This window comes from Myxocyprinus asiaticus, chromosome 41, assembly GCF_019703515.2.
Source record: "Myxocyprinus asiaticus isolate MX2 ecotype Aquarium Trade chromosome 41, UBuf_Myxa_2, whole genome shotgun sequence".
Classification (NCBI taxonomy): Eukaryota; Metazoa; Chordata; class Actinopteri; order Cypriniformes; family Catostomidae; genus Myxocyprinus; species Myxocyprinus asiaticus.
The window spans coordinates 9306490-9321468 of record NC_059384.1 but is presented as its reverse complement, the minus strand read 5'-3'; the positions used below and the strand labels follow the sequence as shown (position 1 = coordinate 9321468).

General features: G+C 37.4%; 1 protein-coding gene across 7 annotated transcripts in view; it reads right to left on the bottom strand.

Moving 5' to 3' along the window:
- Positions 1-14979, bottom strand: part of LOC127431458 (palmdelphin-like) — a 51895-nt gene that overhangs the window by 9640 nt on the left and 27276 nt on the right. For 2 of the 7 annotated variants that reach the window (XM_051681859.1, XM_051681858.1), the window contains exons 3-5: positions 14154-14234; positions 12986-13095; positions 11450-11564 (exon numbers count right to left, since the gene is read on the bottom strand). In XM_051681859.1, coding sequence (XP_051537819.1) covers positions 11450-11564; positions 12986-13095; positions 14154-14234 — 306 coding nt within the window. Of the gene's footprint in view, positions 1-114; positions 915-5032; positions 6143-6434; positions 7002-9223; positions 10241-10904; positions 11022-11136; positions 11162-11449; positions 11565-12985; positions 13096-14153; positions 14235-14979 lie in introns of those variants that run through there. The other 5 variants (XM_051681864.1, XM_051681863.1, XM_051681865.1 and 2 more) reach the window with 5 other exon arrangements.

Here is a 14979-nt window from a genome sequence, read left to right as displayed (position 1 = left end):
ACGGCACCTACACAAGTTTTTCCATCAGGAATGCATTTACATAAAGTAAAATTCATAGTTTCATTAAGAAAATTACTGCAAACTTTTATGTAGTCATTGATGCAATTGTCCTACCTTGTGGTGTGACAAAAGCAGAGAGGAGAGGGTACGTGCTCAGCGATTCAGTCTTGGCTGAAGCTCTGCTTCTCTGTAACCACAGAGACTGCGACTTACTCTGAATGTACCAGAAACAACCAATAGCTGAGCAGCCTCTGCTATTCCAACACGCACACTTTTTCACAAATAATTTTACCTTTAGAGACCTTCCTCAGGAATTTTACAGGGGCAAAGTTTAAAATAAAGTGACTAATTTTAATGGAATATTCCAGGTTCAAAACAAGTTAAGCTCATAAGTAAACATAGCATTTGTGGCATAATGTTGATTTCCATAAAAAAACATTTCAACTCATCCCTCCTTTATTTAAAACAAATGCAAAAATCACGGTTACAGTAAGGCACTCACAATGGAAGTTAAATGGGCCAGCCCATAAATGTTAAAATACTGTTAAAATACTGTTTCAGAAGCAGTCACAGGATGTAAACATTATACGTTAACATGATTTTAGTATGCTAAAATTGCTTACCTTATCTGTGTAGCATTATACATTATATACAATTTTACAACTTGTTGTCATTTGTGGTAATCAGCATTATGCCACAAATGCTGTCAATTGAGCTTAACTTGTATTGAATCCAGAACAATCCTTTAATGTATCTTGTAAAGTTGTGGCTTTTCACTCTGCAGTTGGACAATTGAAATCTTGCCAACATGCACTACACTGCAAAAATAATATTTTGCTTTCCAGTATACAACCCCAATTTCGAAAAAGTTGAGACAGTATGAAAATTGCTAATAAAAGCAAAAAGGAGCTATTTGTAAATTATATTCACCCTTTGCTATATTGAAAGCACTACAACTAAATACAGGTGCATCTCAATAAATTAGAATGTCGTGGAAAAGTTCATTTATTTCAGTAATTCAACTCAAATTGTGAAACTCGTGAATTAAATAAATTCAGTGCACACAGACTGAAGTAGTTTAAGTCTTTGGTTCTTTTAATTGTGATGATTTTGGCTCACATTTAACAAAAACCCACCAATTCACTATCTCAACAAATTAGAATATGGTGACATGCCAATCAGCTAATCAACTCAAAACACCTCCAAAGGTTTCATGAGCCTTCAAAATGGTCTCTCAGTTTGGTTCACTAGGCTACACAATCATGGGGAAGACTACTGATCTGATAGTTGTCCAGAAGACAATCATTGACACCCTTCACAAGGAGGGTAAGTCACAAACATTCATTGCCAAAGAAGCTGGCTGTTCACAGAGTGCTGTATCCAAGCATGTTAACAGAAAGTTGAGTGGAAGAAAAAGATGCACAACCAACCTAGAGAACCGCAGCCTTATGAGGATTGTCAAGCAAAATCGATTCAAGAATTTGGGTGAACTTCACAAGGAATGGACTGAGGCTGGGATCAAGGCATCAAGAGCCACCACACACAGACGTGTCAAGGAATTTGGCTACAGCTGTCGTATTCCTCTTGTTAAGCCACTCCTGAACCACAGACAACGTCAGAGGCATCTTACCTGGGCTAAGGAGAAGAAGAACTGGACTGTTGCCCAGTGGTCCAAAGTCCTCTTTTCAGATGAGAGCAAGTTTTGTATTTCATTTGGAAACCAAGGTCCTAGAGTCTGGAGGAAGGGTGGAGAAGCTCATAGCCCAAGTTTCTTGAAGTCCAGTGTTAAGTTTCCACAGTCTGTGATGATTTGGGGTGCAATGTCATCTGCTGGTGTTGGTCCATTGTGTTTTTTGAAAACCAAAGTCACTGCACCCGTTTACCAAGTAATTTTGGAGCACTTCATGCTTTCTTCTGCTGACCAGCTTTTTAAAGATGCTGATTTCATTTTCCAGCAGGATTTGGCACCTGCCCACACTGCCAAAAGCACCAAAAGTTGGTTAAATGACCATGGTGTTGGTGTGCTTGACTGGCCAGCAAACTCACCAGACCTGAACCCCATAGAGAATCTATGGGGTACTGTCAAGAGGAAAATGAGAAATAAGAGACCAAAAAATGCAGATGAGCTGAAGGCCACTGTCAAAGAAACCTGGGCTTCCATACCACCTCAGCAGTGCCACAAACTGATCACCTCCATGCCACGCCGAATTGAGGCAGTAATTAAAGCAAAAGGAGCCCCTACCAAGTATTGAGTACATATACAGTAAATGAACATACTTTCCAGAAGGCCAACAATTCACTAAAAATTATTTTTTTATTGGTCTTATGATGTATTCTAATTTGTTGAGATAGTGAATTGGTGGGTTTTTGTTAAATGTGAGCCAAAATCATCACAATTAAAAGAACCAAAGACTTAAACTACTTCAGTCTGTGTGCACTGAATTTATTTAATTCACGAGTTTCACAATTTGAGTTGAATTACTGAAATAAATGAACTTTTCCACGACATTCTAATTTATTGAGATGCACCTGTATATGATGTTTTACCTTGTGAATTTCATTTTTTTTTCTTTTTTTTTTTTTTTGAGAATGTACAGTAATTTCAAATCAGATGATTGCAACACATTCTAAAAAAGTTGGGACAGTCGAGTGTTTACCACTGTGAAATATCACCATTTTTTCTAATAACACTTACTAAGCATTTAGGCACTGAAGACACAAGTTTGTTAAGTTTAAAAGTGTAATTTCCCCTCATTCATCCATTCTGCAGGTCTTCAGCTGCACAATTGTATGGGGTCTTTGTTGCCATATTGTGCGCTTCATATTGATCCATACATTCTTAATTGGAGACAGGTCAGGACTGCAGGAAGGCCAATCTAGCACCCACGCTCTCTGCTTATTCGGCCAGTATGTGGTTTGAAGTTGTCCTCCCCGGAAAAGATGGTGCTGGATGGCAGTATATGCTGCTCCAAAATTTGTAAATATCTGTCTGCATTAATGGTGCCCTCACAGATGTGCGAGTTACCCATGCCATGGGCACTGATACACCCCTGGCCCATACAGACACTGGCTTTTGGACCTGATGCTGATAACAGCTTGGATGGTCCTTTTCCTCTTTGGCACAGATAACACAACGGCTGTGTTTTTCAAAAACTATTGGAAATGTGGCTCATCAGACCAAAAAACACAGTTCCACTGTTCGACTTTCCATCTAAGATGAGACCGAGCCTAGAGAAGTCAGCAGCGCTTCTGAACAGTGTTGATGTAGGGCTTCTGCTTTGCATAGTAAAGTCTTAATGGTGTTGACTAACAAAGGTTTACTAAAGTAATCCCAAGCCCATGTTCATGATATCCATTACAGATGAATGATGTTTTTTAAGACAGTGACGTCTGAAGGATCAGAGATAACGTGCATTCAGAAATGGTTTTCGTCTTGCTCTTTACGCACCGAGATTTGACCAGATTCCATGAATCTTTTAACTTGTGCACTGTAGAGGGTGAAATGCCCAAAATACTTCCAATTTGTCTTTGGGGAAAATTTTTCTCAAAGTGCTGGATTATTTGCAGAAGCTTCTGTTGGCAAATTGACAAGTCTTCAATGATCCTTGCTCTTGAAGGACTAGGCTGTTACTATGACACGACTGCCTCACCTTGCCTTTTTATTTTAACTTGTCAAATTGTTATTAGTCTTAAATTTCCGCTGGCCTAGGTAGTTCAGCGAGTATTGACGCTGACTACCACCCCTGGAGTTGTGAGTTCGAATCCAGGGTGTGCTGAGTGACTCTAGCCAGGTCTCCTAAGCAGCCAAATTGGCCCGGTTGCTAGGGAGGGCAGAGTCACATGGGGTAATCTCGTGGTCCCGATTAGGGGTTCTCGCTCTCAATGGGGTGCGTGGCAAATTGTGTGTGGATCGCGGAGAGTAGCACGAGCCTCCCATGCTGTGAGTCTCCGCGGTGTCATGCACAACGAGCCGTGTGATAAGATGCGTGGATTGATTGTCTCAGAAGCGGAGGCAACTGACACTTGCCCTCCGCCACCTGGATTGAGGTAAGTAACCGCGCCACCATGAGGACCTACTAAGTAGTGGGAATTGGACATTCCAAATTGGGAGAAAAGGGGATACATTTTTTTTGGAGCATGTTGCTATCATCTGATATGAAATTACTGTACATAAAAAAAAAAACAATGAAATTCACAGGGTAAAACATCATATAATGTGTAGTGTTTTCAATTTAGCAAAGGGTAATAATAATTTACAAATCAATACTTTTTGTTTTTATTAGCATTTTTCATACTGTCCCAACTTTTTTGGAATTGGCGTTGTAATATCTAAACATATTTACTTGAGAAGTAAAATAACCAAACAGAGCATGTGAGCGGAGCGGAGCGGTGATAATTTCACCTAAGTGGAGAGCACTTTTTTGAAGATTCCTCTCCGCTCGCTCAGGTCACTCAGTGCTGCTCGCTCAACCCAGAATGCGCTTCGTGATATGCTGGTTTGGCCTGAGGTTATGGAGCTCTAACATTGTTTTAGTGAAGTTGCAAACCTTATAGCCTAAATAAATGCAAAGTATAAATCAAAGTTAAGAATGAGGAAATCGAAAGGGAGCGTGGAGAGACCGTGAGAATGAGCAAATATTCCTTTTGGAATCATACGTGTCACATTGCCAGAGAGCACGAGGATGTGCTACGCGAACATGGTAGTGCAGCAAAAGATGAGCTAGTAGGCTACACTACTATTCGATAATAAATTAATAGGTAATGTATCTTGTTGTTTTGCCATCATGCCAGTGCAGCTGCCAGCTAGATGCAGGCCCGGTTCTGCGGGGTTGTGAACGTTAGAGCACGCTCAGTTGAATATGTAAGCTTAATAATACTGTATAATGGCAAAGCATTTTTCCTTGAATCCCGGTGAACACAAACTAAAGATACCTGCATCAAAACCAATAAACATGCATGATCTTGCAGATCAGTGTGTCCTAATTTGCAGGGATAAAGTGGCACATAACTGCTGGTCAGTTTCCCAAAGCCAAATCCACACCTTAACGATAAGTGAAACGTAAAAAAAACTGACTCTAGATTAGTGGTTGCCGATAACAAGAAAAATAAAAAGCCATAAATGATGGTACATTAGAAAAAAAAAACTTTTCTTAAATGAAGGCAGTGTATTAAATAATTTTTATTTGTTTTAGGATCATTAAACATGATTTCATCTAATATATATATTGGACAAATCTCTGCAGGACAAATATTTTTTTATTTGTTAAATCCATGGTTAAACCTTGCTGTACATATAAAGAGCGCATGCACAAGACATGATCGTTTGACGCATATAAAGTCCAGATTCACTTTATAATGCTTTAAAAATATCAAGGAAAAACAAAGGGGGCACATGCTATCTACTAATTAAGATTGAAATATTGCAAATTGAATATAGGATATTTTAAGGAAAATGAGCCTATAGTCCACATATGTGATCACTGTGTTTAAAAGTGTGCCGTTTCGCGATAAATTGATGACATTTTTAAAATGGAATATCAGATGAAACTAAAGACTCCACACTTTTGACTTTAACAGGTCTTTATGTAAAAACGTAATGAAGTTTCTTACCAGTTTTTTGCAGTTTCTCCCAAAGACAAACTCCATGTTGTTTTATCGCATGACTCGAAAGTTTAACCCTTTAATGACTGCCTAAAGTCTCCTGAACTGACATAATTCGGTTTAAATTCAATTAAATTATGCACGAAGCCAAAACGTATTGTCCATGCATGTGGACGCGGAGTCTCAGACGGTTAAGAATGTTGTACTGATTTTTACTGAACAAAAGCAGCGTAGATTTATCGCTTTGATATTAAACAGAAAAAAATCTACCAAGAAACAACAAGATTATAGAAATGTCAACTGTCAGAAAAACATTATGTACAACATGGACAGTGAATGAATCCTGCTTTGGAACTCAAATAGATATTGTCATCAGCAGTTTATATGTTTTTTTTTTTTTGTTTTTTTTTTACAAGATCAGTCACTCAGTCCTTTCCTTTCCTTCTCCTCTTCATCAAATATTGTATGTACTCCCAACATTGAATCTTGCTCTGTGGAGATTACATGTACTTTCCTAGCTGAGACAGTTTCATTGGCAGCACTGTGGAAAGGACAGTAAGAATACTTCAGTTTAAACACACTTAAAAATGCAGCATACAGGTGCTTAATTAGAATCAAAACTCAGAAAGCCAATGCAAAACCCAATCAATTAATCAATGGATTTGCCTGCAGCCTCTCTTTAGAGGGCGTGATGGGGTTTCAGTTAACACATTTTCCCTACACTAATGCACAAAATAAGGGCATCAGTAAAAATGAAAACAATAAATATGCAAAATTTCATAGATTAGGCACTTATTTTGCACCTTACATAATGCAGGCCAAGGATTATTACAAAACTCTCTCTTTAGCAGATGTTATGAAAGACCTCTTGAGCAGACACTGTGTCTTAAAAGCAACCAAGGACAAAGTGCTCAATTATGGCTGATGGACTGGAACTACGCATTACTCTGGAGAAGACGAAACTATAAAACTACGGTGAATCACACATTAGCTGTGTAAATCACATGAATTTATTATGAAAAAAAGAACTCCAAGTAAAACATTGTGAATAATGGTCCCTAAGATGTCTAAGTAAAATGATGGTGGACATTATGCCATTACGTTTTCTATTTTTAATATCCAACTGTGAAGTCTAATACCTGGCAAATCTTTTTATATTGCTCCAACAACTATGTCCAAGCATTAACAAAAAAGAATTAGAGAAATACCAAGTTAATATTTTAAAGCAGAGATTTATTAGTTTTATTAATCATAAAGAACAAGACAACAGTTGTTTTAAGACACAAAGTTAATCAATTTCATGCATGGCATGCAGATGTATAATCTTGTTTATTTGGTATTTTATTTTCCAAGTGTGGAAGCATGTGGAAGATTCTCATGGATTGTGATGATCTGGACCACTAGGAAATAAATTAACATGACTTTACTTTGAGCAAAATATTTATTAAAGGAACACTGTTCACACAAAAATGAAAATGGTGTCATTATTTCCTCACCCTCATGTCATTCCAAACCTGTATGCTGTTGTTTTTTTTTCTGTGGAACACTACAGGACGCAGCTCTTTTACATACGACAGTTCAGTCTTTCATAGGAAAAGAGCTGAATGAAGATTTTTCAAAAATCCTCCTTTTGTGTTCCACAAAAAATGAATGAATGAATTAACAACAGACATGTTCAGAATGTCATGTAGGCGAGTAAATAATAAAATAATTTTAATGTTTAGGTGAACTAAATCTTTAAGGAATTCTTATGGTACAATGCTCTAAAACTGACAGGGCTACAGCACAAATATGATTGAAGATTTCATGACTACTATCTTGGTGTCCATTTTCAGTTTTCAGTGTGGATTACAATATTTCCACTGATAATCATTAAAGTATAAAAGCCTTGTAAATGTTTTTGTCAAACTGGTCTCATACAGTAGAATCACGTTACTATACTAACAATTTTGCAGAATGATTTTAATGTGGTTTGTTCAACGTACTGCGGCAGTTTTGAGGTGAAACGAACACTAGAAGTGCTAAAACAATTTTTATTCACTTTCACACAAATCATGAGTAAAATGGCAGATTATCAGTTCATAAACACTTTTTGCTCTGTTCGTCACACAATGCTATCTTTTGACATCGAAGCACTTTTACTATAGCTCATGACTTTCAACATTTGCATCACATAACAAAATATATTAACAAGCTTGTTTAAGCATGATCAAGTTGTGTGGTAGCTCAACTGATAAGAGTGTTGCACTTGTGATGCAAAGGACCAGGGAATGAGTCCTGAAGAGCATGCAAGTCGACATGTGAGCTGAAAATGTCATAGAAGCATCGCAAAATGACGTGGTTGCTTCAGCAATTGCATTTTTCATGTCACATTTGCTTTTTATTACACTACCGGTTAGGTTAAGGTTTAAGGGGTAGGAAGTAGGCATGTCATAAAATATCAATATATTGATTATTGATCGGCATCGATATATTACCATAAGCCGATATTTTAATTAGAAGCCTAATTACGTGCTTTCCAATTCACTCAGTTGGCCTTTGTTTTTAATATTTTCTGGTGTAATAGCACTGGGAGGCCACAAGAGGGTGATATAACATTTAATGAAGCCGGTCGCGGTTAGGACTAGACACAGGTATCCCATCACACAGGACGCATCGATGCGGTGTAGGTGGCAGTTGTGAATCTAGTTACCATACAAAAAAGTTATGAAGGATTTTGTACTTCTTCAAGAATTAACAAAGTGACGTTGATGAGTTTGCAGGTTAGTGTATTAAACTGAATTTCAAACTGAACGATTAGAAATGATTATGCAATTTCTATTATGCAATGTAGCTTTGAAGGGGTTTCATTCAAGCTGTCAAACCCCAAAAAGACACACTTGTAACTGAAAATACATTGTGTAATCTATGTGAAAGATACATATACACAATATATCATCCAGTGGTGGCTAAAGTAAACAATCTTTGTCCTTTGATAATGATTTGGGTTTATTTTAATGGAAAACAATGCAAGTTGCATTCTGTGTTGCTACAGAATTTTAAGCAGCCTCCGGAGTTATAGCTAGGCGCCGTCAACAGACAACGAACAGTGGCAGCATGTGCGTACCTTCATAGAAAACAAATTTTCATTTTAGAACATGCCATGTCGTCCGCCAAATGCGTCCGGTGTGCAAACTCCTTTCATTTTCCCTGCCTCTCACACTTTACCAAAGTTGTGTTAAGAAATATGTCTGATGAGACAAAGGCTTTTGCGCAATGAGCAGCCCTATTTATATCTGAAAAAAATGCTGATATATACAGTATACAGGATATAGATAATTATCGGGAAAATTTTCTGATTATCAATGCGTGAAAAAGGCATCAATCTCAAGCCTAGTAACGAGGTTTTGTTGATTTAAAACTTAAAAGAGCGTTAAGCATAAAAGCTCAATCTGTTTGGAAAATGTTTTTACTCGCTTTAAGCGCCACACGGTGGACATTTCACCTTGGAACTGATGCGATACGTGTAAGGAACCGCATAATATCATAAAAAATAAAAAATTTCATTGAGCTGCCTTTTACGAACCCATAAACATTTTAATAATAGAAAAAAGTTTAGTATGGAATTAGAAACCAATTATACCTGTGGCTACTGGGTCCTCTATTTCATTTTCAAAAGTCTGTTCTCCATAGCTGCAGGTTCTGACACCACAAGGCCTGATCTCAGAGCAGTAGACAGTATTATTGGGCTTGAAGACCTTGCTGTAGTAGCCCAAAGGGTGGTAGGACAAAGGGGCATCCTCTGCATCCATGTCTTCATCATCATCTGCATCCTCATCATCATCATCATCATCATCATCACCACCAATAACTACCAGTTCAGCCTGGATTCCTTCATCTTCCTCATCTGACTCAACATTCTGATAACCCATGAAGATCATGGTAACAGGCTCACCACATTCCACCTCAGGTGGGAGGGAATTCACAAGGTTGAGACAAGAGTCTTCCTTTGGATTCAAAGGGGAATATCTTCCAAATCCCACTCCAGAGTCTGCGGTTGGAGTTATCCGAAGATGTTCCTCACCTTCCTGGATTGGAGAAGATGTTGGGCTGATCCTGGTTGTGCCATGGTATTCACCACCAACAATGTTTGTAACTGGTCCATTTGTGATGTTTTGAGCTGATTGGTTGGTGCCAAAATACTGGTTGGCTGTGGTAGTTGGAATGTGAGTTGGTGACTGGGTTCCATCTGGGCTTTGAGCTCCTTGTCTGGAAAAGTTCTCAGTCTGAAAAGGACTCTGTTTCTTGTTGGATGTTTGAAGGCCATGAAGGCTAATATAACCCCTCTCAGCCCTTTGAGGTGTTGTAGATCGACTGAAAGGGCTTGAGAACACAGGTTCATGGTACTCCACATCTGTTGGGACTTTCTTCTCTGAGGCTTTCAACAGGAGTTCCTCCACCTCAAGAGGACTCATCTCATTCATGTCATTCTGGGACTCAGGTCCATCAGGCCGCAGGGCGTAGACAGATTTTCGTCCATCATCATAGACTTTGATGCCTTGCTGTTGGAGATCCTCAGGTGCGATAGTGGCCATGGAGATGATGTGTCTCTCTCCAGTTCGGAGATCTTTTTCAACACTGATCTTCATGGTATACGTAGCTAAAATGAAAAGAACTGCATTAAACACAAGCCATCAAATTAAAAGACTCAAATTGATGACCCAAAACTGATGGCACCATAATTTCAACACATTCATAAAATGGATAGTTCTGGATTCTCATTGGTCAATCAGTGTTCCAGCTTAAAATATGGAAAACATCTAATCACAAGGCTACTGTGAAATATATCACAGCATGGCACCCATAGAGGCCACAATTAGGCACTCAAGGACATGAAATGTAAATATGAAAATGTACAAAAATATTCAAAATATTGCTCTTCCTTTTGGAAACCCTTATTTATTACTTAAATAAGACATACAGTATGAGGGTCGTTCAATCTTTGCAAACCAAAGCTACATACAGTATTCTGTTTATTGACAGCTTGTGGTATTTTGATAATTGGTCCTCTTTTTCATGCCCATAATTGCGGTAATGGATACCAACCTTTGTATGTTTTCTTTATTTTACAAAACTGAAAAAAAAAACATTTATTCATCTCAAATTGCTATAATTAGAGAACTGGGCAGTCTGATGACAGCGGTTTGCACTGACTAAACAAAAAAATTAATTTCTGATGGCATTTCAACATATTTATGCAATTTAATATTTCAACTGCTAATTATATGCCAGCAAATATTTGGTGGTGTGAACAGTGGCCTGACCTTTTTTCTCCTGTTCATCATTGGTTTTGTGCTTTGGAGAAAAGATTCTCTTCGTAGTCGTAGGAGTATAATATTTCGGAACATCAGGTATGGCAGTATAGATGTACTGGATTGGCTCTGTAAGAAATAATTCTGGGGTCTTATTATATTGAGAAAGAGTCATATGAAGAATCTTGTACGAACTGAAATATATGCAGGGAAAAAAAACACGTAAAACAAGAAATGTCTTTACCTGGCTGGATTGTTGTGTTTAATTCCTGTGTGGGAATCAATTCAAAACCGGAAATGATAAAGGAACACGAAGATATAAAACAAAGCTACATGTCACATATCACATATAAAGATCCACTACACACAAACAAACAATTTGATCTTAATGTCCATTTGAAAGCAAGGGACATCTTCACAGCATGTTACATGCTAAGATATTCCATGTTTGCAACTCGAAAGTGGATCCAATTAAAGGGCTTCCATCACAATCACCTGTCAGTGTAATAAACAGTAAGGAGTCTCCAGGCCTGTAAAAGTGATTACACGAGCAATACCTTTATGATGTCCTCTGGAGTTTTTTCCATCTCCTTGAGTTGCTTCAGAAGAATCTCCTCTTTTGCAGAAATCTCCAGCTCCTGTGTCTCTAGAGCCGCAATCTCCATCTCTATTCTGCAAGGACACAGAATAACATTCATAAAGATGTTCACACACCATCTAGATTATAACAACTAATAATTTTATAAGAGAGGGATTAACCCTAATGTTCTGTTTGGAGTCTGACTCCAAGGCCCTTCTATTAGCACAAAAAAACATGTTTACACCTAAAGACATTTCCTTATCTTATGAGAATTGTTCCTAAACAAGACATGTGTCAAAGACCCTCCATGAATAGTGTTAAAGTTTGGGATCACAGACATCCAAGATATAAAACATGAATAAATGCAATGAATTTTGACAAGCTAAGATTGCTGAACAACATATAAATAAGAATATTTTTAAAAATAAAACGTTTTTTTTTAAATGTGTTTTTGCTGGGGTCAAATGTAAGTACATTTCAATAATTAAATGAAATTTAAATTCCTATAAGATTCCAAAACAATTCATAGATTCAGTCACAATACGCACCTACTTGTGCAATATATGTATTGTTTGATCTTTAGCATTCCCTTTGGCACATACTGAGAACTATTGAGAGAAACAGATGATTTTTCTCATCTTTGTTTTGCTATGGGGCCATAAATTTGATCCTACGTCATTTATAGGATATGATGAGCCACCTCCGTTCTGAGATTGGGGTGGATTTTCTTGTGATTGCTTCTTTACTCCTAATCCATCCAGTTTAAGCTGCTGCCATCATATCGCAGAGTCTGTTTACCAAGAGAGAGCTCTTTGGAGATTTAAGTCCTCTACAGCCTTCCCATTAATCTTAATTATGTTGCAAAGCAAGACTTACATTCAGTCTAAATAAAGCTCCAAAGCAAAAAACCAGACAGAGAAGGTCTTCAGATATTGTCGCTTGAAGTGCAGTGTAATTTTTTTCAATGTTAAAACACTTTCAGAACATTGCTCTGTTTGTTTGAGCATCCAAACCAGCCCGGCACAGCAACATCAGCTCAGGCAATGCTGTGAGTTTGGGGCAGGACTGTTTGTTTGTGCTCACAAACACTGTTTAAAAATTATTACTTCATCATTTTTTTGCAAAAAGTGGCGCAGAAATCACACACTTCACCTTTAAACTCTCATTCTAAAAGAGCAGTTCTAGCTGATTTTTCCATTATTTTGTCCTTTGTTTGTGTGACTCGTGCTTTCTTCTTCAGGTATGACCTCCTGTGTAATTGGTTGGCTTTTCCAGACTGAGCATGTTGTGAGTAGACAGATTATGTAACACTGTGAGGTTTCTGTCTAACCCTAGCATGACACTGAAAGCTCATCACTGATGTTAAACTAGAATAATCCAATCACTTGCCCCACACGACACAAAGATGAAGTGACATGCTATGTGTTACACGCTGTGAACCCTACAAACAATAAATTAAATGGTAAATGTAAGGAAAACAGAGTAGTTTTGATTTAGTTAAAACTGAAAGTACCTGTCAATATCGCTCTGCAGAAGTTCAGTCTGGGCCTTCACAGTCTCTTGTTCCTCTTCGCTCAGAGTACACAATCCATCCATCAGCCATTGCTCCCGTAAGGTTTTTTTCTATGTGTACAAAGAAGGCCACAGCATCTTACATTAAGCCAACTTACAGTACTGTGCAAAATTTAGGCATATAAGATTTTTCACAATGTGTCTTAAGAAGGTTATTTATATCATCAGCTTTAGTGTGTCATTAGGAAATATACATTTTAGACTCCTAAACATTCCTTTTTCAAATAGAATAGAATAGAAGAACAGGGAGCCCTGCAACAGATGGCATGGCCCCCAAAGATCCCCCCACTGAACATTGATTCAGTCTGGGATTACATGAAGAGACAGAAGCAATTGAGACAGCCTAAATAGATAGAAGAACTGTGGCAAATTCTCCAAGAAGCTTGGAACATCCTATCTGCCAACAACCAAGAAAAACTGTGTCCAGGAGTACCTAGGAGAATTGGTGCTATTTTGAAGGCAAAGGTGGTCACACCAAATATTGATTGAACTTTTTTTTATGTTTGCTGGACTTTGTATGACCTTAATTGATGAATTAAAACTATTTATGGCAATATTTTTGAAGACATCCTCACTATGCAACATTTTTCACAAGTGCCTAAAATTTTTGCACAGTACTGTATGTATAATAAAACACTTTACATCAGGGTTTCCTTGTAAATTAATATGTAACAATAAGTAGTCTGCTGCACAAAATCATTTGACATACTCATTTTCATTTGACATTTACATATTTCAACAATTTGATAATCACTACTATTTTATTATTCTTTTAATCATAATAATAACTAATAATAACAAAATTACAGTGATCTGTCCTTCAAATATATTATCATTTATTTTAAAATGTAGAATACATTTATTTATTAATGTATTTGTTTTATAATTTATGATAACATTATGTATTATTATATTTCATTTAAAATATTGTAATATACTTATTAATATTTGTTTATTATATAATGATGATAATTACTATTATTGTTATTATTATTATTATTATTCCTTTATTGAAGTTTTTGGCTGGTTGCTTTCTATCAGGACTCTACCTCAGGTTGTTAATAGTATTATTATTATTATTATTCATAATTAAAAATATAAAATCTTACCTTTAGATATTGAAGCTTTAATTTCTCTCCTTCAACCATTCTCCTTTTCTTTTCTATCACCTCTCGAATTCTTCTTTTGTCCTGATGGGAAAACATAGGGTTATGATTTGTTAAAAAATCCTTAACAAACCTAAAAACCTAAAAAAACAAACAAACAAACAAACAAAAAAAAAAAGTAAAAAACTCTGTTTCACCTTGACCTTCTATTCGGTTGTTTCTTATTCTGTTTGTGACATTTAATGTCTTTCTATTAACATAAGCATGTGTACAAGGGGGAACTAATATAATCTTTTTGAGAGGGAGGCTTTGCAACATTATTTTTAACTCGCTAATAAACTATGACTTCATGTAAGAAATGAACAGCTTAAAGGCAGTTTGTGGACAGAAATAACACCTGCACAGATTTCGCCCATATACGTTTTTTATTTTTTTAAAAAAAAATTTTAATCCCCTTTTCTCCCAGTGTTGGAGTGCCCAGTTCCCACTACTTTAGTAGGTCCTCGTGGTGGCACGGTTAATCATCTCAATCCAGGTGGCAGAGGACAAGTCTCAGTTGCTTCTGCTTCTGAGACCATCAATCTGTGCATTTTATCACGTGGCTCGCTGTGCATGATACTGCGGACACTCACAGCACGTGGAGGCTCATGCTACCACACGCCCCATTGAGAGCGAGAACCACTTATTTGCAACCACAAGGAGGTTACCCCATGTGACTCTACCCTCCCTAGCAACCGGGCCAATTTGGTTGCTTAGGAAACCTGGCTGGAGTCACTCAGCACACCCTAGATTCGAACTCGAGACTCCAGGGGTGGTAGTCAGCGTCAAT